We start from the raw sequence: 23,651 nt of genomic DNA on the forward strand, positions 1-23,651 counted from the left end.
TAAAGATTATCTTCCAAAAACAAACTTTATTATGGTCACAGACTAGCATAAGATACAAACATGGAGATAAAATAAGGCTTAGACATAAAGAAGAGAGGGAGAAAAGCAAATAGTTAAAAGTGGGTATAACTCACAGAAAATTATTATTATTACAAACTTTATTATGGTCACGGACTTGCATAAGATACAAACATGGAAATAAAATAAGGCACATACGTCTTAAACAAGAGGGGAGAAAAGCAAATAGTTAAAAGTGGTTATAACTCACATAAAATTATTATTATTGTTATTACAGTATTCTTATTATTATTACAGTATTCTTATTATTATTAATCCAACATTGTTGTTGTTGTTGTTTAGTCGTTTAGTCGTATCCGACTCTTCGTGACCCCATGGACCAGAGCACGCCAGGCACCTCTGTCCTCCACTGCCCTCCCACAGTTTGGTCAAACTCATGCTGGTAATCTCGAAAACACTATCCAACCATCTCGTCCTCTGTCGTCCCCTTCTCCTTGTGCCCTCCATCTTTCCCAACATCAGGGTCTTCTCCAGGGAGTCTTCTCTTCTCCTGAGGTGGCCAAAGTACTGGAGCCTCAGCTTCAGGATCTGTCCTTCCAGTGAGCACTCAGGGCTGATTTCCTTCAGAATGGATAGGTTTGGTCTTCTTGCAGTCCATGGGACTCTCAAGAGTCTCCTCCAGCACCAGAATTCAAAAGTATCCATTCTTCGGCCATCAGCCTTCTTTATGGTCCAGCTCTTGCTTCCATACATCACTACTGGGAAAACCAGAGCTTTAACTATACGAACCTTTGTTGGCAAGGTGAGGTCTCTACTTCTCAAGATGCTATCTAGGCCTGTCATTGCCCTTCTCCCAAGAATCCAACATTACAAACTTGATTACCGCCACAGACTAGCATAAGATACAAACATGGGGATAAAATAAGGCACAAAAGACTTAAAGAAGAGGGGCAGAAAAGCAAAAATTAAAAGTGGCAGTAATAATAATAATAATAATAATAATAATAATAATAATAATAATAAACACAACAACAGAATATCGCCGCTGCCTCTGCAAGCCTCTCTTTCCCTTAGCACCCGACCCTCTCTTCCTAGCGCCCTATCCCTGCACATCCATCCATAACTGGTGGGGTGATGGGGTTTTTTTGGTGGGGGGGTATTTTTGGGGGTGTTGCTGTGGGTGGCGTGTGCGCGCGCCCTCGGAGCTGCCGCGTCCCGACGGCAGGTGGTGCTGGCGATCAGCCGCAGGAGAGGAGAGGCGCCTCCGCAGCCGCCATTAAACAATAGCTGGGGGAAGGCGGAGCGGCGCGCACGGGTGTCCGTCTCCTTTTTGGCTGGGGCCAGGCCGGAGTCCGCGGGGAGGGTCGCATCCGGAGCCGGGGAGAGCGGGAGCAAGACCCGGAGCGAGAGGAGGAGCGAGATCGGGAGTGAAAGGAGCGCAGAGAGAGGGGCGCGCGTGTGCGTCTGCGCCCAAGCTCGCCAAACCTCGCCAAGGACGCATCTCCAGGGGCCTGCTTCCCAGGCGCAAAAAGCAAGGAGGCCGTGCGCCTCGCGAGGTTTTGGGGTCTTATTTTTACTCCTTTTCCGCCCCTTCTTCTTTCCACCTCCGGAGCTGCCGCTTGCGGAGGAAGGAGCCGCCGGAGCAGCCCAGAAAAGCCAGGGGGAAAGGAAAGCGAGCGAGCGCTCTCCGGGCCTGCTTTGCGGACGCCTTTGGCGCAAGCGGGAGGAAGCGCGCTCCGCCGCAGCCCTGCGCTTCGGATCGGGGCCTGACATGATGTTTCCTCAAAGCCGGCACTCGGTGAGGGGGGGGGGAGAAGCGGGGGGGGCTTGGGTGCAAAGAGGGCGGGGGCGCGAGGGATTGGGGTGTCCGTCCGGGAGGGGGGGAGGGAAAGGGCGGGGTGCCAGGGGGGGAGGGGTTGGGTGCTGAGTAGGGGGGGTTGCGGTCCAAGGGAGGAGAGGGTTGGGGTTCCCGGAGAAGGAAGGAGGGGGTTGGGGTGCCGGGAGAGGGGAGGAGTGGGGTGCTATGGGAAAGAGGGGGGCCACGATTGGGGTGTCGGAAAGGGGTGGGGTGCAAAGGGGGGTCGAGGGAGGAGAGGAGATTAGGAGGGGTTGGGGTGCCAGGGAAGGAAATTTGGGGGGTAATGGGGAGTTTGAGGTGCCGGGGTAGAGGATTGGGGTGCCTAAAGAAGGAAGGACGGGTTTGGGGTGCTAAGGAAAGGGGGAAGGATTCGGGTGCCCACAGGGAGGATCGGGGCGCCAGGCGGAAGAGCAACTGGTTGTAAAGAGAGCAAGGAGGCAGGAAGAGGTTGGGGTGCCCAGAGGGGGAATTTGGGGGAGGTGTGAGGGGTTTGGGGTGCCAGGGAGGGGTTTGGGTGTCAAGGAGAACAGGGGGAAGATTAAGGTGCAAGGAGGGGAAGAGGGAGGGAAGGAGGAGGTTGGGGTGCTTGGGGAGGGTTGGGGTGTTCAAGGGAAACTCCCCAGCCCGGATGTGAGAAAGGGGAGCGGCTGTCGCCTTCCTCCTGCACGTGTCCAGGGCTGGGGGGTGGGGGTGGCGACAGGGGAGAGAAAGTTTCCAGGCTGGCTTTTGGCCCAGGAAGTGGAGCAGCTGCGGGGGGGGGGTCTTTGGGGTGCAGTTGTGGGGGTTGTGGCTCATTGGAGTGCCTTGAGAAATGAGGGAGGGGTCCCCTCGAAGGAGTGATCGGATGAGTGCATTGTTTTTAGTGCTGTTACACACACACACACACACACACACCTTAGGGTGAAGGGTTGCATAGCAAGTAAGTTAATATTATTATTATTATTATTATTATATTGTTTTTAGTATTATCGCCCTTGATTTACTCATTTCCTCAAGGCGATTTGCAACATTAGGTAATTTTTAAAAGCAGGGTTTTGTTTTGTTTTCTAACAAACAAACAAAGCTGTGAGTTTATCCCAAGACTGAATGAAGGGCGGTGAAATAGTTATATGGTGGTTATTTGTGAAGTTGTGGTTACAGCATCAGGCTGGGACCAGGACCAGGGTTCGAATTCTCCCACTAGGCCAGGAAGCTCTCTCTCTCGGTGACCTAGTTGGCCGGTCGCTCCTTCTCAGCACTGTTAAGGTAAAGGTAAAGGGACCCCTGACCATTAGGTCCAGTCGTGGCCGACTCTGGGGTTGCTGTGCTCATCTCGCTTTACTGGCCGAGGGAGCCGGCGTACAGCTTCCGGGTCATGTGGCCAGCAGGACTAAGCCGCTTCTGGCGAACCAGAGCAGCGCACGGAAACGCCGTTTACCTTCCCGCCGGAGCGGTACCTATTTATCTACTTGCACTTAGACGTGCTTTCGAACTGCTAGGTTGGCAGGAGCTGGGACTGAGCAATGGGAGCTCACCCCGTCGCGGGGATTCGAACCGCCGACGTTCTGATCGGCAAGTCCTAGGCTCTGTGGTTTAACCCAAAGCGCCACCTGCGTCCCTCTCTTAGCACTGTTACTTGGGATTAAATGAGGACAGAAGAGAGAAACCAGTTTGCCACCTTGAGCTCCTTTGAGAAGGAAAAGGGAGACAAATGCAATTAAAATATCCAAAATATCTGGATCTAAAGGTGCTGGGGTGGAGCCTTGAAAGGCAGCAGATTGGATCGAGCTTGCACAGAGATGTGATACAAGGCTCCACGCACTCCTTATCTAAGCACAGCAGGTTTGGGTCCCCTAAACATTCTGACAAAATAAAACTGGGCTCCCCTCCTGTAGAAAGCTAGCAAGCCAGGCTGCAGTCCTCATCCTGATGAACTAGATTTCCGTGCGAACGCTTTTTCAAAATGAAGTAAAATACGGGGGGAGTGTTTTTGGACACACAATCTCCTGCTGTGTGTGAAGGACCCCCCCCCCGCTACATCCAGCCCCCCCCTTCCGGAAGCAGCTCCTGCAGTGACCAGCCAGCTTCTTGGGATCGCACAATCATGTTTTGGATAGCATAAAAAGATAAAGGGACCCCTGATCATTAGGTCCAGTCGTGGCCGACTCTGGGGTTGCGGCGCTCATCTCGCTTTATTGGCCGAGGGAGCCAGCATACAGCTTCCGGGTCATGTGGCCAGCAGGACTAAGCCGCTTCTGGCGAACCAGAGCAGCGCACGGAAACACCGTTTACCTTCCCGCCGGAGCGGTACCTATTTATCTACTTGCGCTTTGACGTGCTTTCGAACTGCTAGGTTGGCAGGAGCAGGGACTGAGCAACGGGAGCTCACCCCGTCATTGCGGGGATTCGAACCGCCGACCTTCCGATCGGCAAGCCCTAGGCTCTGTGGTTTAGACCACAGCGCCACCCACATAGTAGTTGCATTTATATCCCAACTTTCGTCTAAGGAGCTCTAGGTGGCATGCATGTTTCTCCTCATTTTATCCTCACGACAACCCTGTCAGGTAGGTTAGGTTGAGGGTCTGAGGTCACCACCCGAGTGGAGATTCTAACCCTGGTTTCCCAGAGAATAGTCCGGAACGCTCGCTGCTGCAACATCCTGGCTCTTGCAAGCAGTGCATTATACAATGCATTATATGTATAGTGTGGCCTCTTTGCTGTGGAGGAATTGCAAGATTTTTGACAGTACGTAGCATATATTCACTACTGCTGCTGTTCACAGTACTCACACACCATCAAATTTGATGGGGTGGAAATGGCCTCCACCGATTTGGAGTTCCAAATCTGGAATCAGCGCCTACTGGTCTGTGCCAATGACGTCACGCATTCCCAGCAGCACTATATCCACCTCCCCTTGTTTGATGGCTGGGCAAGTAGTTTTACTGAAGCCTGCCTGGGGACGGGGAGAGAATTCGGCGCCTAATTATGTCCCCCGTTTTCGTTCCTCGGGTTAAGTAAGGAAGATGGGGAGGTCCTTTTCCAGGCTTGCCTGTTACCCATCTCTGCCGTTGTCAGATGGTTAAAATAATGGTTATATTCCAGGGTTCTTCGCACTTGCCCCAGCAATTGAAGTTCACAACGTCAGATTCCTGTGACCGGATTAAGGATGAGTTCCAGCTGCTGCAAGCTCAGTATCACAGGCAAGTTTCCTTTTGACTCCCTTTGTGGAAAACGCCAAGTTCTTATTAATGGTTATGTCAGCTTGTTCCAAAAAAAAAAAAAAATCAAAAAAAAAATCAAGGGAGAGATGAGGAGCCTCAGCCCTGAGGAGTAAATGTGGCCCTCTGGACCCCACAATCAGGCCCCCTGCAATTCTCCCCAAGCCACGCCCCTCTTCAGAAGCCACCCCCCCAACCTAGACTGTGTCCTTCTACCTATTCTTCTTGCATCCCTTGATGGAGGATAGATTGAGATGTCCGTGGAGGAACCAGCCAGCGATGGTTGAAACGGATTTATTTATTTACTGTATTTTTCGCTCTATAAGATGCACCAGACCACAAGACACACCTACTGTATTTTTCGCCCTATAGGATGCACTTTTTCCCCTCCAAAAATGAAGGGGAAATGTGTGTGCGTCCTATGGGGCGAATGCAGGCTTTCGCTGAAGCCTGGAGAGCGAGAGGGGTCGGCGCGCACCGACCCCTCTCGCTCTCCAGGCTTCAGGAGAGCCCCAGCGCCAGCCCCACAAGGTCGGGGGACAGCTGGGAGGCGCAGCACGTCTTCCCGCTGTCCCCGGACCTGATCTGAAGGCGGGTGGCGGGGAGAAGAGCGCTTCTCCCCGCTGCCTGCCCCGCAAGCGCATGGGGGGGGGAATAATTTTTTTTTCTTTATTTCCCCCCCCAAAAAACTTGGTGCGTTCTATGGGCCGGTGCGTCCTATGGGGTGAAAAATACGGTAGTTTTTGGAGGAGGAAAATAAAAAAATATTCTGAATCTCAGAAGCCAGAACAGCAAGAGGGATCGCTGCGCAGTAAAAGCAGTAATCCCTCTTGCTGTTCTGGCTTCTGGGATAGCTGCGCAGCCTGCATTCGCTCCATAAGACGCACACACATTTCCCCTTACTTTTTAGGAGGGAAAAAGTGAGTCTTATAGAGCAAAAAATACGGTATTTTGAGATCGCTTTCATTGATTTTACTACCTTTGAAGGTGACCCGGAAACTGCAACTAATCCAGAACGCGGCAGCTAGACTGGTGACTGGGAGTGGCCGCCGAGACCACATAACACTGGTCTTGAAAAACCTACATTGGCTCCCAGTACGTTTCCGAGCACAATTCAAAGTATTAGTGCTGACCTTTCAGTCCCTAAATGGCCTTGGCCCAGTATACCTGAAGGAGCGTCTCCACCCCCATCTTCCACCCCAGACACTGAGGTCCAGCTCCGAGGGCCTTCTGGCGGTTCCCTCATTGCGAGAAGCAAAGCTACAGGGAACCAGGCAGAGGGCCTTCTCGGTGGTGGCTCCCTTCCTGTGGAACACCCTCCCATCAGATGTCAAAGCGATAAACAACTACCTGACATTCAGAAGACATCTTAAGGCAGCCCTGTTCAGGGAAGTTTTTAATGTGTGACATTTTAGTGTATTTTTGGTCTCTGTGGAAGCCGCCCAGAGTGGCTGGGGAAACCCAGCCAGATGGGCGGGGTACAAATTATAAATTACTATTATTATTATTATTATTATTAGATGTAAAAGGTGTGGTGTTGTTCTTCCTCTTAGCGATGATGTTTAGGGAAGCTTTTAATATTTAATAGGTTATTGTATTTTAGTGTTTTGTTGGAAGCCGCCCAGAGTGGCTGGGGAAACATAGCCAGATGGGCAGGGTATAAATAATAAATTATTATTATTATTATTATTATTATTATTATTATTATTATTATTATTATTATCTCTCTTTCTCCCCCCACCCCCGTTCCTCCATGGCGCTCGTTTCCCCCCAACCCAACCGGCAGCCTGAAGTTGGAATGCGACAAGCTCGCCAGCGAAAAGTCTGAGATGCAGCGCCACTACGTGATGGTAAGTTTCGCACTCGCGGCTGGGCGCTCGCCGGGGCAGGAGACGGCAAAGCCACAAGGGGGGTTGCGGGGACGGACACAAGATCAAGGCCCCGGCGGGGCGACACCGTTTTCAAACTAGCCGAGGTTGAAGAGCCTTTAACTCCTTCTTGCCTTGGAAAGCTCGGAGAATACAGCTCCCATTGTATTGTCAACGTTGGCTGGGGTTTCAGACAGAACCAGCTCCCCCCACAAGAGATGCCTTTTGGGGTCGGGTGTGGGGCTTCCGCAATGCCAAGCGGGAGCCATGTGCCACGGATAACGACACCAAGTCGCAAGGGGGTTAGATTGGCCTCAACTAGGGCCAGGGCCTTTTCAGTACTGGCCCCGACTTGGTGGAATGCTCTGTCACAAGAGACTAGGGCCCTGCGGGACTTGACATCTTTCCGCAGGGCCTGCAAGACAGAGCTGTTTCGCCTGGCCTTTGGTTTGGACTCAGTCTGACCCTTATGTTTCCCTCCCCTTACGGTTTTGATCCATGGGCTACTTTTAAAATGAGGCTGCATTTTAACCTGCATTTTAAATTGCATTTTAACCTGCATTTTAAATTGCATTTTAACCTGCATTTTAAATTGCATTTTAACCTGCATTTTAAATTGCATTTTAACCTGCATTTTAAATTGCATTTTAACCTGCATTTTAAATTGTCCCCCCCCCCTCCCATTATGTTTTTACTGTAATTTTACTGCTGTTAACTGACCTGAGCCTGGCTCTGGCCGGGGAGGGCGGGGTGTAAATAAAACTTTAGTATTTTTATTATTATTATTATTTAAAAGTAAGATTCCATTCCTCATCATTCGGTAGCAAGTGTGTGGGGTTTTTACATCTGGAACATGGGAAGTCCCAGGAAAATTGTTATAATTTGAATATATAATTGGTATATTGTTATTATTGTAATTTGGATCGATTTTATTTGTCGTTCGTTGGAAGGTTGTTACTGAAAATGAATAAATTCCATAATGGAAAAAAGTACTTTTTGGAAAGCTTAAAGGGTGTCGTCATCCGCCAACCAAAAAAAAAGGATAAATTGGCTATCAAATAATAATAATAATAATAATTTATTTATATCCCGCCCTCCCCAGCCAAAGCCGGGCTCAGAGCGGCTAACAATAAAAGTAACACAGTTTACATAAAATCACAATCAAGGGAAGCAGGGTCTAATTTGGCAGGTAGGAGAGATATAAGCATTGGATTTCTCCTCTTAAGGGCTAGAAACTTAAAGAGAGCATATGGGGCAATGTTTGGTGGGACCTCTCGGGGCGGAATTTTCGCTCAGCACCCCGAATTGGCACTTTGGTTTGCGAAACGGTTATTGAAATAATTATTATTATTATTATTATTATTTATTTATACCCCGCCCATCTGGCTGAGTTTCCCCAGCCACTCTGCGCGGCTCCCAGTCGAGTGTTAAAAACAATACAGCGTTAAATATTAAAAACTTCCCTGAACAGGGCTGCCTTCAGATGTCTTCTAAAGATAGGATAGCTGCTTATTTCCTTGGCATCTGAAAGGAGGGCGTTCCACAGGGCGGGCGCCACCACCGAGAAGGCCCTCTGCCTGGTTCCCTGTAACCTCACTTCTCGCAAGGAGGGAACCGCCAGAAGGCCCTCGGAGCTGGACCTCAGTGTCCGGGCAGAACGATGGGGGTGGAGACGCTCCTTCAGGGATACAGGGCCGTTTAGGGCTTTCAATTAGCGTGATTTAGGCTGAGCGGATGGGGAATATTCCGGGCTAGGGTGGGCCCAGAAGCCTTAAGGTCCCTGGCTGTGTTTGTGTGTTTGTGATTCCAGTTGGATGGCTTTTTGTTTCCCTCCGCCAAGGTGTCATTAAGGGCGGCTGAAAAAGATTTCCAGAGCTCCAGCCGCGCGTCGGCGCTTCCCCTGGAACGGCGAGATAAGAGGGAGATGAATTATCCACATCACCCAGGAAACTTATCAGCTATAGAAGGGGGGTGGAGGTGGCGAGAGCGAAGAAAATAATAGGGGAAAAAGCCAAACCACCAACTGATTCCACATTCGGCAGGATTCTATGCAGAGGCCGCATAGAAGCCGCAAAAAAGGAATCTTCGTTTTTGTCTTTTTGAAAAAGCGCCTAGTCCTCATGAAGGTGGGATTAGATTCGCTTGGGATTTCCCCCCCATTCGCCTCCTTAAGAGGATGGCTGCCCTCGCAATGTGTTTTCCAAGAACACCCTCCCCACCAGAAAAATAAAATAAAATGCGATTGTGCCATTAAAAGCTTGACTGGCAAATCCACTTGCACAGTGGGACGTCTGGATGCCCTCTATGTGACCCCCCCCCCGAAAAAAAACTTCCAGAGCATCCCTTGGAGCAAATTTGTGGTGGTGGTGGTGGTGGTGAGGGATGGCAAGAGAGTTGTACAAGCGACTTCGTAGAACCATAAAGAAGTTAAAACCTGTCCAGTATAAGATGGATCAAAGAGAAAAATAACTACCAAACTTTTAGAAGACATCTGAAGGCAGCCTTGTTTAGGGAAGCTTTTAATGTTTGATAGGTTATTGTATTTTAGTGTTTTGTTGGAAGCCGCCCAGAGTGGCTGGGGAAACCCAGCCAGATGGGCAGGGTATAAATAATAAATTATTATTATTATTATTATTATTATTATTATTATTGGGACGCAGGCGGCGCTGTGGGTTAAACCACAGAGCCTAGGACTTGCCGATCAGAAGGTCGGCGGTTCGAATCCCCGCAATGACGGGGTGAGCTCCCGTTGCTCGGTCCCTGCTCCTGCCAACCTAGCAGTTCGAAAGCACGTCAAAGTGCAAGTAGATCAATAGGTACCGCTCCGGCGGGAAGGTAAACGGTGTTTCCGTGCGCTGCTCTGGTTCACCAGAAGCGGCTTAGTCCTGCTGGCCACATGACCCGGAAGCTGTATGCCGGCTCCCTCGGCCAATAAAGCGAGATGAGCGCCGCAACCCCAGAGTCGGCCATGACTGGACCTAATGCTCAGGGGTCCCCTTACCTTTACCTATAAGATGGATATTGACAAGTTGGAAGGTTGAGTCTGGGAGCCGAGCCTTATGAGGAACGGTTGAAGCAGCTGGGTGTGTTTAGCCTGGGAAAGGGGAGACTGAGAGGAGAGAGGAGAGCCCAGCTTCAAATATCTGAAGGGAAGAGGGGAGTAAGCTTCTTTTCTGCTTCTCCAAAGCGCAGGGCCCCGAACCTACGGGTTCAAATTGCAAGAGAGGGAGATTGCAACGAAACGTTACGGAGAGCTTTCTGGAGATAAGTGCCGATCACCAGTGAAACAGGCTTCCTCAAGAGGTGGTGGACTCGCACCCCTTTGAGTTTTGTAAGCAGAGGTTGGCTGTCTTCAGCTATGACTCCCGCATCGCAAGGGTTTGGGCTAGAATATCAGGGGTCAGCAAACTTTTTTAGCCGTGGGCCGGTCCACCATCCCTCAGACCTTGTGGGGGGCCGGACTATATTTTGAAATTAATAATAATGAACGAATTCCTATGCCCCACAAATAACCCAGAGATGCATTTTAAATCAAAGCACACATTCTACTCATGTAAAAACACACTGATTCCTGGACCGTCCACGGGCCGGATTTAGAAGGTGATTGGGTCGGATCCAGCCCCTGGGCCTTAGTTTGCCTGCCCATGGGCTAGTCAGGGGTCAGCAAACTTTTTCAGCAGGGGGCTGGTCCACTGTCCCTCAGACCATGTGGGGGGCCGGACTATATTTCGGAAGGGAAAAAAACAAATGAATTCCTATGCCCCACAAATAACCCAGAGATGCATTTTAAATCAAAGGGCACGTTCTACTCATGAAAAACACGCTGATTCCCGGACCGTCCGTGGGCCGGATTTAGAAGGCGATTGGGCCGGATCCGGCCCCCGGACCTTAGTTTGCCTACCCATGGACTAGATGATCTTTGGGGGGCGGGTGTCCCCTTCCAACTCCACGATTCTTAACGGTGACCCGCAGGCACGAAAGATTTCGCCAGCGGAACAAGTCTCTTCCGGCCGAATGAATTTATCATTCGCTGCTGCTGCTATGATTAGCTACCGTTAGCCTAGTTAAAAACAAAACAAAGACACGCAGAGGTCTGCCGTGTGGTTATCTAGATTACAGTGGTACCTCGGGTTAAGTACTTAATTCGTTCTGGAGTTCCGTTCTTAACCTGAAACTGTTCTTAACCTGAAGCACCACTTTAGCTAATGGGGCCTCCCGCTGCCGCCGCACCGCCAGAGCACGATTTCTGTTCTCATCCTGAAGCAAAGTTCTTAACCCGAGGTACTATTTCTGGGTTAGCGGAGCCTGTAACCTGAAGCGTATGTAACCCGAGCTACCACTGTAGATACGGGATGAGCCTTGAGTCTTGATCCGTGCAAACTCATCCTCACGGACGTCTCATTGCGGTAGCAAAGTGGAGCTTCCAGGTACAGGGTTGGTGTATCTGAAATAGCCGAAGGATCAGAAGAAGGCTAAGGTGATTCTTACCCTATTTTGCTGTTGTTGTTTTCCTTCCTCAAATCCTAACTCTTCCTCTCCATCTCCTCTGCCCCTTCCAGTACTACGAGATGTCCTATGGGCTCAATATTGAAATGCACAAACAGGTAAGACGCAGCTTTGTAGTCCTCATGGTGGTTCACCCTTAACTCAGCCTGTCCCCAGACCGCAGTGTCGGTTAGCTGAAGCAGCCCCTCTGTTGTCTCCCTAGAAGAATGGAACAAGTCCGTTTTTGACTTAGGAGCCTGCTCAGGTCTTCATTGAGCTGTGGTTTCTTTTTTTAAAAATAAAAATTAGTATTTTTAATGGCAGAAAGTGAGTAGGAATTAAAGAACCTTTTAATGAGGGTGAAAGAGGAAAGCGCAAAATATGGTCTGAAGCTCATCATCAAAAAAACTAAGATCATGGCCACTGGTCCCATCACCTCCTGGCAAATAGAAGGGGAAGAAATGGAGGCAGTGAGAGATTTCACTTTCTTGGGCTCCATGATCACTGCAGATGGTGACAGCAGCCACGAAATTAAAAGACGCCTACTTCTTGGGAGAAAAGCAATGACAAACCTAGACAGCATCTTAAAAAGCATAGACATCACCTTGCCAACAAGGGTCCGTATAGTTAAAGCTCTGGTTTTCCCAGTAGTGATGTATGGAAGTGAGAGCGGGACCATAAAGAAGGCTGATCACCAAAGAATTGATGCTTTTGAATTATGGTGCTGGAGGAGACTCTTGAGAGTCCCATGGACTGCAAGAAGATCAAATCTCTCCGTTCTGAAGGAAATCAGCCTTGAGTGCTGACTGGAAGGACAGATCCTGAAGCTGAGGCTCCAAGACTTTGGCCACCTCATGCGAAGAGAAGACTCCCTGGAAAAGACCCTGATGTTGGGAAAGATGGAGGACACAAGAAGGGGACGACAGAGGACGAGATGGTTGGATAGTGTTCTCGAAGCTACCAGCATGAGTCTGACCAAACTGCGGGAGGCAGTGGAAGACAGGAGGGCCTGGCGTGCTCTGGTCCAGGGGGTCATGAAGAGTCGGACATGACTAAACGACTAAACAACAACAAATGCTCTCTCTCCCCCAGAAACAAATGCATATTTGTATTCATTTTGTCATCAAAATACTCGTTTTTGCATACCCTTTCCCTCCTAAAATGCACAGTTTAGGCACGCTTTTCTCTTAAAATATACTGGGGTTTTTGCATCAGTGGTGAAAGCGTTCAGTTTTCCAATAAAACGATTAAGCGGTCTTCCTTCCCTGACTTAACGACGCTCCTTAGTTTCACTGTATATACCACATCCCATATTTTTTATATCAAATCCTCTGTAACATCAAACGTTTACAATGACCCTGTAAAATAAGCCAGTGTCTACAATCCCTGTATTCCAGAGCTAAGATTTGTGAATTCATAGGTGAGGTGAGATTAAGTCACAAAAGTGGCTAGTGTACATTTCCCCCCCAAACTGGTGTCTTCCAGATGTTTTGGGCTGCACCTCACATCAGCCCTGGCCTGCACCACTGCCACCACGGTGTTTGAAAGACTTGAGTTGGCATCTTTTCGATTGACGTTCCTTCTGTCTTCATGTTGAAGCTTTCTGTCTTCACGTTGACTCCTTCTGTCTTTACATTGACTCCTTCTGTCTTCACGTTGACTCTTTCTGTCTTCCATTTCAGGCCGAAATTGTCAAGAGGTTAAACGGGATCTGTGCTCAAGTGTTGCCCTATCTTTCCCAAGAGGTAACTCCTCTCTCCCTTCTTCTTCTTCTTTTTTGCAAATGGGGGAGAATGGGGTTGGATTTCATCACTGAAAAAACAAAGATATTCCCCACCACTTTCTAGAGCAACTTCATCTTTCCTAAGGAGGGCAGACGTCACTCGGCTTGCTTTTGGGCTTGGTGACTTGGCACACTCTTGGTGACATCACTGGGAGTGTGACAGGGCCTAGTGTGACAGGGCACCAACCCCATTCCTTCTCTCCCTACCAACCTGAAAGCCTCCTGCCCTTCACCCCATACCTGACACACTGAATAACAGTGTGCCGGACACCAGTGCTCCTGGGATATTGAGTTTCCCAGGGCACCTGAGAACTCAGCAGGGAAAACATGGTGCCCTGGGAACTATACCTCCCAGGGCTCCTTGCATGCTCACAACCACACCCCAGGCCTTCCTCTCCAAAGTGCACTCTAGGATGGTTAGATTTCGGGATGCCTGATATCACCGAAATATTTGGGCGCCATGGGAAACTGCACACCCCAGGGCTCCTTGCTGATGTTCAGAGGCTCAATCTACCTCTGAACCAGAGGTGAACGTCTTGGGAAGACCTGACGTTCTGCTTGTAACACGGCTGGGTGCGTAGGAGCTCCAGAAATCCGAGTCCCGGGCAAATCTCACCCTCGCTCCGGCATTTATTTTGGCTCGACCGCTGCCAAGTCCCTCTTTGAAACTGTTCCGCCCGTTGATCTCCCCGCGTCCCTTGCTGACCCGTTGTTCCTGGACCTCCTTGCTGCCCCACCAGTGGAATATGTGTGTGGTTTTGTTGTTATTTGCTTTCTATTTCTCCAGCATCAACAACAGGTCCTCGGAGCCATTGAACGAGCCAAGCAAGTGACGGCGCCGGAACTCAACTCTATCATCCGGGTCCGTGGCGTTCCGTACGGGAACTGGGCGGTGGGTAGGAGGGAAGAGCATTGGCGTTCCTTCCCCTGAGAGGGAGGAGAGCATAGTGGCTAGCGTTGGGCTAGGACTGGGGAGAGCTTACTCCGATAACTAAAAGGGGGGAGAATCCTGCACGGTGCTTTTGCATCTTGCTGAGAATGTGCAAATAAACCACTATCGCTTCTTATTATTAGTGGTTTTTCTTCTTGGGGAACGCATACCCCGAAACATTTCGTGAATATTTGTACTTTTGCCCGTCTACTGTATTTATTGCTCCCAGTTTGAACTATAAAACGGTGGTTTTCTCGAGTCAAAATGAGAGCACCCCTAAACATTTTTTTTCAGAAAAAAGCACTGATTGTTGTTATTATTCATACCGTGGTACCTCGGTTGTTGAACAGGTCGGCTCCTGAACGCCGCAAACCTAGAAGTGAGTGTTCCGGTTTGCGGGCGTTTTTTCGGAAACTGAACATCAAGCGCGGCTTCCGATTGGATGCAGGAAGCTCCCGCAGCCAATCAGAAGCCACGCGTTGGTTTTCGAATGGTTCCGGGAGTCGAATGGACTCGCAGAACGGATTAAGTTCGACAACCAAGGTACCACTGTACCTGCATTCCTGTGTTGTAAACTCCAACCTGGAGGGGATATGGGTGAATGTCTGCTACTCTTACACCCGCAAAGGTTTACTTGTTTAAAGCAAACTTTGCCTCGCAGGGGTTTTGGAGTACAGCTCCCATCCGCTCCCAGTTTCATACTGGCTGGGGGGCAGCTGAGAGCTGTAATCTGAGGCCCTCGATAGTATCCGTCGCCTTCCGAATGAGTCACTGCTCTGCGGGGGGGGGGGGCCTCTTCGTTGGCTACGGTCCTTACTTTCCCGGGAAGCAAGCGCCATTTGGCTCAGCTCCTGAAGGAGCTGTCCCAACGACTCCGTCACACTTGGGGCCAAACTCTGAAAAGAGTCCGAAATCGGAGACTCGTGCAGGGAGACGACAGGAACCCTCGAGGGGGGTCGCCCCGCTGCGAGTCTTGCTTGCTCTTGCCGTACCTGATGTGCCACATGTATCTACTCCCTTAGCGGAGGCAAGGCAAGGCAGAACAGTGACTCATTCAGAAGCTCAACGGGCAACCTCTTGTGAATTGAGCTATGCGTTACTTCTCATGTTGTTATCCTGGCTTCTGGGTAGCAGGGCATGGCTCCCAGCCATTTTATCCTCGCGGCAACCCTATAGGTCAGCGCTAAAAGGGCTTGCTGGCGCCTCCAGCGGTGGTTGAACTCCCTTCTGCCACAGCAAGCATGCCCAGTGGTCAAGCTTGATGGGTTTTGTGGCCCAACAACCTCTTGGGAGCTACCAGGGAGCCCACCCCTGTTGGCTAGGCTGAGAGACGTAACAAGCGACCCAGTGTAAACGCAGCACGGACTGGGGATCTGACACCACTTTTGATTGCTTTCTTATGGCATTCTTGCGGCCCATGACAACATCAGCAAGGAGCCCTGGGATGCTCAGTTTCCCGTGGCCCCTAAATTTCAGGTTTGTTAGTACACTCCTGTCGTTTCCCCCCAACCCTCCCTTTCCCATCCTCCTTAAATACCCACCTTGGCTCCTCCGCGAGTTGCCATCGAAGACGTCCTCTCCAGACCGGCTACCCAAAAGGGGAAGAACTGTTTTGTCTGCCCCACCCAATAATGGCGTTAACAAAACCCAGGGTAGTCAGTCAGACTTGATTTAAATCTTCTTTTTTTACAGAAAGACTTGTTCTTGTTGGCACGTTATCTTAATATTTACAACCAGATGAAGGTTTCATTTTTGGAATAATAAATTTTCAGAGTAGTTTCAATCAAAAATGACTGATTTGGTTATACCAGGGATGGCCGACTCTCCCAGAATTAAAAACTGGCAGTGATCTACCGCTTTTTTTGAGGGGGGGGGTGGTTTCAGGTCAGAGTTGTGGAGTTTTTTTTTGAAAGCTACCGTATTTTTCGCTCTATAAGATGCACCAGACCACACGACGCACCTAGTTTTCGGAGGAGGAAAACAAGAAAAAAAATATTCTGGATCTCAGAAGCCAGAACAGCAAGAGGGATCGCTGCGCAGTGAAAGCAGCAATCCCTCTTGCTGTTCTGGCTTCTGGGATAGCTGTGCAGCCTGCATTCGCTCCATAAGACGCACATGCATTTCCCCTTACTGTTTAGGAGGAGAAAAGTGAGTCTTATAGAGCAAAAAATACGCTATTTCACATGCTGCTGAGAAAAACGCCAAGGTCCAAACTGTATAGGGTTTAGATTTTTTTTAATCCGAAAAATGGCCTAGGATAACAAAGTCTCTCCCTTCTGGAGTGGGGGATATCGGGCCACCGAGCGCTTGGCTCATTGGGGAAATTGCATCTTGGGTATTTTCTGGGATGGTACCGCCCCACCCCCGTGTTTCTAAAAGTGGCTCCTGTGAACACAAGTTCTTGGGGACCACAAGACCTTCTTAACAGAGGCGTTTACCTTTTTCCCCACAGACCAAAGATACTTTAAGGTGTAGGACCCGCAACAAAGTGTTGCGGTGTAGTTTGTCACTGTTCGGGATTCTGGCCGGCTATGGTCTTTCCCAAGATTCTCCAATAATAATAATAATTTATTATTTATACCCCGCCCATCCAGCTGGGCTTCCCCAGCCACTCTGGGTGGCTTCCGAAAAAATATTAAAATACTGTGATACATCAAACATTAAAAGCTTCCCTAAACAGGGCTGCCTTCAGACGTCTTCTAAAAGTCTGGTAGTTGTTGTTCTCTTTGATATCTGGTGGGAGGGCGTTCCACAGGGTGGGTGCCACCACTGCGAAGGCCCTCTGCCTCGTTCCAGAAGGCCCTCGGAGCTGGACCTCCATGTCCGAGTAGAACAATGGGGGTGGAGACGCTCCTTCAGATATACTGGGCCGAGGCCATTTAGGGCTTTCAAGGTCAGCACCAACACTTTGAATTGTGCTCGGAAACGTACTGGGAGCCAGTGTAGGTCTTTCAAGACCAGTGTTATATGGTCTCGGCGGCCACTCCCAGTCACCAGTCTAGCTGCCGCGTTCTGGATTAGTTGTAGTTTCCGGGTCACCTTCAAAGGTAGCCCCACGTAGAGCGCATGGCAGTAGTCCAAGCGGGAGATAACCAGAGCATGCACCACTCTGGAGAGACAGTCTGCGGGCAGGGAGGGTCTCAGCCTGCATACCAGATGGAGCTGGTAGGCAGCTGCCCTGGACATGGATTTGACCTGTTAACTCCCCCTCCCTCCCCCCATTGTTTTCCCTTCTCCACCCCACATCAGTTGATGAACATGCCTTGACTACTGTGCACGGCCAGTCGTCGTTTCGATGTCTGGTTGGGGTGCCCTCCCATTAAGTTGCCCTTTGGGGCAAACTTCCGGGTTTTCTTCCCACTCTGCCGACAACTCCCTCTTGGTGGCGGGTCAAAGCTTCGCTGTCCCTGATGTTTCACTCGAACCAGGAACGGGGGCTCCGTGCGTTGTTGTACTACAATTCCCATCACCTGCAACGTGCTCATGGGGGATGGACTTTGTAGTCCGGCAAAATTTGGAAGGCCACAGGTTCCGCATCCCAGAGCTTTGCCGTCCCTGATGCTTCACCCGAACCAGGAACGGGGGCTCTGGCTGTTGTTGTACTACAATTCCCATCACCTGCAACTGGTGCTCGTGGAGGATGGACTTTGTAGTCTGGCAAAATTTGGAAGGCCACAGGTTCCGCGTCCCAGAGCTTTGCCGCCCTGATGCTTCACCCAAACCAAGAACGGGGGCTCTGGCTGTTGTACTACAGTTCCCATCACCTGCAACTGGTGCTCGTGGAGGATGGACTTTGTAGTCCGGCAAAATTTGGAAGGCCACTGGTTCCGCATCCCAGAGCTTTGCCGTCCCTGATGCTTCACCCGAACCAGGAACGGGGGCTCCGAGAGTTGCTGTACTACAATTCCCATCACCTGCTACTAGTGCTCGTGGAGGATGGACTTTGTAGTCCGGCAAAATTTGGAAGGCCGCAGGTTCCGCATCCCAGAGCTTTTTTTAAAAAAAACGAAGCATGCTCCCTCTGCTGTAGAAATACTCCATTTTGCCCACATGCAAACAGAACGGATAATGTGATTTTTTTGCAGAGGTGGTTTGCAGTCGGCTCTCTCTTTGCAAGCCCTACTCACCCATCCCTTTGTCCCCTCCCCTCTTCCTCTCCTTTCTCGTTTCCCTACAGCAGCAGCTTCAGGCTCACCAGCTCTCCCAGCTCCAAGCTCTCGCCTTGCCGTTGACCCCGCTGCCCGTGGGGCTGCAGCCCCCGTCGCTCCCGGCCGTCAGCGCCAGCACCGGCCTGCTGTCCCTGTCCGCCCTCGGCTCGCAAGCCCACCTCTCCAAGGAAGACAAGAATGGCCACGACGGGGACGCCCACCAGGACGACGACGGGGAGAAGTCGGATTAGACCCGGTTTCGGCGGGGGGGATCCTGGGGCGGCGGTGGCACAAAAGGGGAAAGCTCGATAAAAGTTGCGGTATCCACTCCGGCTAGCGCTCGGTGGACCCGTTGGTGTTGTTTGGCGGGGGGCGGGGCAGGGGGAGGAGTTTAGCCTGCCCCGCCCACCTCTGCAGCAATAACGTTTTTGGGTCCCCCCCCCTTTTGGAATTCCAGCCCCCCGTTGCCGGAGCAATTATACCCAGAGGCACAATCCTGATCACTCTGCAATGAATTGCAGGTGAACACCACCCTGATTAATTTTGATTTTTCTGCACGGGAATGCTTGCGTCGAAACGCTAGCTTCCCTCGACAAAATTGCCACCACCGCCACCTGCCAGCAGCTTGCCGGGAACTCTGTATATGCTCCAGGGCCACCCATAACCGCTTGCTGTTTTTCGCCTAGCGTGGCAGAAATCCAAACAGTGGCTTTGTGCAGAATGGAGGGGGAGGTCGTCCTGAGCCACTGTACGAGAGGGGCTGCTTTTTTGAGTTTTACAAAATGGAGAACAACCGGTCCTGGCAGGTAGCAGGGGGGAAAATCAGGCTCTAGGCGGGAATTCATCACGGGGTGGCTAAATGCTTTGTAGTCGATCGGGAAAAGCTTCCGAGTCCTGGTTGTCCAACAACAAAAATTACCCTTTTCACATCTAGTCATTTTGAGACTTCTTGGAAGTTTTAAAAACCCACCGCCCTGTTTTAGGTGACCGACGGTGCAGTCCTAACTGGGTCTACTCAGAAGCAAATCATATTCAGTAGGGCTTGCTTCCGAGTAAGGGGTTAGGATTGCAGCTTGACAAATTAAATAAACAGCAAGTTCAGGGGGTCACCAGTGCAGCACTCACGGGCGCCAGGGTGTCCCGTCACAAGCTCTTACGGCACTCGCGAAAGGTCTCCGTAAATAACGCCCTCAAAAATTCGTAGTGTGCGAGAAACTGCTCTTCCTGCCCAGTTTGTGCTTCTACGTGCTCAGCTCTGTGGGCAGCCAATTTGTGCTATGTTGCACTCTTTGCCGCAGCCATTTCGGGACTGGTGCAAAATCCATGCGTGCCCCGTGGCTTGAAACGGTTTGCGAGCCCTGCATTAAGTGGTGCGGTTCGAATCCCTGCGACGGAGTGAGCTCCCGTTGCTCTCTCCCAGCTCCTGCCAACCTAACATTTCAAGACCACACCAGTGCAAGTAGATAAATAGGTACCGCTGTGGCGGAAAGGTAAACGGCGTTTCCGTGCGCTCTGGTTTCCGTCATGCGCCAGAAGTGGTTTAGTCCTGCTGGCTGCATGACCCGGAAAGCTGTCTGCGGACAAACGCCGGCTCCCTTGGCCTGAAAGCGAGATGAGCGCCGCAACCCCATAGTCAACTTTGACTGGATTTAACCGTCCGGGGTCCTTCATCTTTACCTAAGTGTTAGGAAATCCGGCCTCTCTTCTGTTGCAGCCCTCAAGGTTTTAGTAAGAAAGCAAGCAGAAAAATTGGCTCCTGAAAACCAACATTTGCCCCAAGTGATGTTTTCCGAACCACCAAACCAGTAGAGGAGGTGGCTTGCGGAACGGAGAACCGTGCTTTTATGTTCCTCCAAACCTTGAGCGTGCATCGCTTCTGGTTAACCTGGGAAGGACGTACCTTCAGGGGCTGGTGGTGGCCCCCGAGACGTCTTCGTTCGGCCCCCCAGAAGCCTCCGCAACCCACAATCCTTTGCTGATCCCGTTCCGCACCATTCCCGAGTCCTTTGGCCTTGCTGGAAGGTGCCCTTTGCTAACATGTCCCGCTCGCCTCAATGGAGAGGGTGGGTGTCAAAACTCGCCCGCTGCCCGTTTGCCTCGCCCACCAGCAGGTTGCAGCCCCGCCCCCAGAAGGGAACCTGTCCGTCAAGCTGCCGGCAAAAAAAACCCGGCATTCCCGAACGCCGCCCCTGTTGTGCGTAGCACTACGCACGTGCCAACAAGCACCTAGGAAGTTTTTTGCCCGCCCTCACGTTCCTTCCCCGCTCGCCCCGTTTCCCGCGAGAACCTCCATTATCCGCCAGACTTCCCGATTCGAATTTAATCCAGGCGGCGACTCCCCGTTGCTTAACTCCCCCCGCCGTTTCTGCGCATAGCGGCTCCCACAAGCGATTTCTTTTTCTTTCTTTCTCTCTCGCGATGCACACATTCTTCAGATCCCCTTCCCCGCCGGTGCGGTTTTAGACAAATGAGCACCTTTTTGTCCTTTTTAATTTTTATTTTTGCATGTGTCTCGTTTTTAAGGTAGCACAGAATCGGAATTTTTTTATATATATCTATATCTATAAATATATAAATATATTCATCCCATATTCCTCCTTCCGGGTGACTTTTGACGTGGTGTCGGTTCCCTCCCCCCCCAAAAAACACCCCCTTCCTTATCTGTGACCCACATTCTTGCAAATCTAGGTTCTTTCCAGTATCCCAGCGGCTGATGTCCTTTTCATTATTTCTTCCTCACCCCCTGAAAGGTTTGAGTTGTGGGAAAGGGGAGAAGGGTGGTAAGGGGGGAGAAAAATACGACAATTCTCAACCCCCCCTCCTCACTTTTTAATGTTTTTGTTTTGAACTCTCCCTGTTGTCGTTTTATTTTTGAAAAGGATACTGCAACTTTGTCTTCTCTTTCTGTAAGCTAGCTTGACTCTTTATCCCCAACCCCATTTAATGAAAGAAATTTTAAGACAAAAAAAAGAGAGAGATTTTCGTGTTTGTATATATTCCTTTAGAGGAAGAGAGGAGGAAAAAAGGAAGGAATGAAGAAAAGAAAAAAGAAACCTTTGTTTGCTTCATGTGTTTATTAATCACTTGACCTATATATTAAGAGGAACTGAGAGAAATTAATTCTGTATTAAGGGTGTCTTAGCTGTGCCTTTTTCAAATAAAAGAAATCAGATGGTTGGTTAAAATTGCAGCTGTTTTCCTTGTGTTGACTGTTTATTGCCACCAGAGGGAGACAAAACCTCACCCCGGGATCTGCTAGAGCTCCCCCTAGTGGGCCGGTGGTGGTAGTGCAGCTTCTGCCTGGTTGGCTGCCAGGTGCTAGAAATGAGCCAATGGGTGTCCTCCTGGCTGTCAGGTGACAGAAGTGAGCCAATGGGTGTTCTCTTGGCCCTATATAGCCTCAGGCGGCATCTTGGCTCCTGGGCCAGTTATCCCTTGAGATAAGATGTACATACACCGCCTCCTCTTGTTTCATACAGGAAATCTGGAAACCGAGACGTCCAAAAGTCTCAAAGAAAAACAACTTGAGTTAAATAGCTCTTTGACACACCATTGGCTCTCTAATTAATTTATTAATTTGTTAATAAATTGTTAATTTATTTATGGTGATGGTGATATAATATGCTGCCCTTCATAAAAATATCTCTGGGTGGTTCATGTTATATTTATTATTATTATTATTATTATTATTATTATTATTATTATTATTATCATTAATAATAATATATCGCCCTTCATACATATATCTCAGGGTGTGGCTCCCGGAACATGTACCGTATTTTTTCGTGTATAACACGCTCCCATGTATAAGATTGCCCCCTATTTTGGGGGGCTCAAAATTAAGAAAATGGGGCGATTGCCCCCGTGTATAAGACTACCTTCCCTTTCTTAACGTTATTTTTTAGTTAAAAAAAAAAAACCCTAGTCTCATACACGGAAAAGTATGGTATTTCTTTCACAAAATATTTATTTTTCAAACACTCTACACCGCTTGATTGGGTTTGAAACAGACAAACGTGCGCACACACCCAGTTTACAAAATATAAAACAGTGAAATAATAATAATAAAATTTACAACCCTACTTTAAAACATACAAAAGTTACAAGGCTGAAACGGATTAAAATCCACTGGGACTTTCTAAGCCTCTAGGTAGGCTGATCTGAAGAAGAATGTTTTTTAGTATTCTTAGGCGGTTGGAGGACGGATGGCGGCTAACAGATTGAAGTTGAAACCTGACAAGACAGAAGTACTGTTTTTGGGGCACAGGGAGCGGGTGGGTGTGGGGGACTCCCTGGTCCTGAATGGGGTAACTGTGCCCCTGAAGGACCAGGTGCGCAGCCTGGGAGTCATTCTGGACTCACAGCTGTCCATGGAGGCGCAGGTCAATTCTGTGTCCAGGGCAGCTCCATCTGGTACGCAGGATGAGACCCTATCTGCCCGCGGACTGTCTGGCCAGAGCGGTGCATGCTCTGGTTATCTCCCGCTTGGACTACTGCAATGCGTTCTACGTGGGGCTGCCTTTGAAGGTGACCCGGAAACTGCAATTAATCCAGAATGCGGCAGCTAGACTGGTGACTGGGAGCGGCCGCCGAGACCACATAACACTGGTCCTGAAAGATCTATGTTGGTTCCCAGGACATTTCCGAGCACAATTCAAAGTCTTGGTGCTGACCTTTAAAGCCCTAAACGGCCTCGGTCCAGAATACCTGAAGGAGCGTCTCCACCCCCATCGTTCTACCCAGACACTTGAGGTCCAGCACCGAGGGCCTTCCCACTAGGCTTGACTACCTCGAGGGGAAAATGCAGGTGTAGGTGCCCCCCCTTGGGCCAATCCATCAGGCTCTCTCCATTGCACTCTGATAATTAAAAGCACTTGATTAGGACCAGAGTTCAAATCCCCCCTCTTAGCTATGAAGCCCACTTAGGGGGGCCTTGGAGAACAGGTGTTCAGTTGCAACCGCCTGGCCTGGCCTACCTCAAAAAAATGAGAGGCACAAATACAAGATGGGTGACACCTGGCTTGAGAGCACTACATGTGAAAAGGATCTAGGAGTCTTGGTGGACCACAAACTTGACATGAGCCAACAGTGTGACGCGGCAGCTAAAAAAGCCAATGCAATTCTGGGCTGCATCAATAGGAGTATAGCATCTAGATCAAGGGAAGTAATAGTGCCACTGTCTTCTGCTCTGGTCAGACCTCACCTGGAGTACTGTGTCCAGTTCTGGGCACCACAGTTCAAGAAGGACACTGACAAACTGGAACGTGTCCAGAGGAGGGCAACCAAAATGGTCAAAGGCCTGGAAACGATGCCTTATGAGGAACGGCTAAGGGAGCTGGGCATGTTTAGCTTGGAGAAGAGGA

At 50.0% G+C, this 23,651-nt stretch overlaps 1 protein-coding gene across 6 annotated transcripts; it reads left to right on the plus strand.

Annotated features, from left to right (window-relative positions):
- Positions 1 to 1,170: 1,170 nt before the first annotated feature.
- Positions 1,171 to 21,473, plus strand: TLE5 (TLE family member 5, transcriptional modulator). Of its 6 annotated transcripts, none has more exons than XM_083594944.1 (7): positions 1,171 to 1,816; positions 4,958 to 5,055; positions 6,860 to 6,923; positions 11,501 to 11,545; positions 13,109 to 13,171; positions 13,997 to 14,071; positions 18,318 to 21,473. In XM_083594944.1, exons 1-7 carry the CDS (start codon positions 1,790 to 1,792, stop codon positions 18,537 to 18,539), a joined length of 594 nt encoding a protein of 197 aa, XP_083451070.1. In that variant the 5' UTR covers positions 1,171 to 1,789; the 3' UTR covers positions 18,540 to 21,473. The 6 variants fall into 6 exon arrangements, with proteins under 6 accessions (XP_083451070.1, XP_083451073.1, XP_083451072.1 ...); XM_083594942.1 differs by having other exon boundaries at positions 1,236 to 1,816; positions 13,997 to 14,101; XM_083594943.1 differs by having other exon boundaries at positions 1,236 to 1,816; positions 13,997 to 14,101; positions 18,321 to 21,473.
- The last annotated feature ends 2,178 nt before the right edge of the window (positions 21,474 to 23,651 follow it).

Source organism: Podarcis filfolensis (genome assembly GCF_964270895.1).
Source record: "Podarcis filfolensis genome assembly, chromosome: 18".
Taxonomy (NCBI): Eukaryota; Metazoa; Chordata; class Lepidosauria; order Squamata; family Lacertidae; genus Podarcis; species Podarcis filfolensis.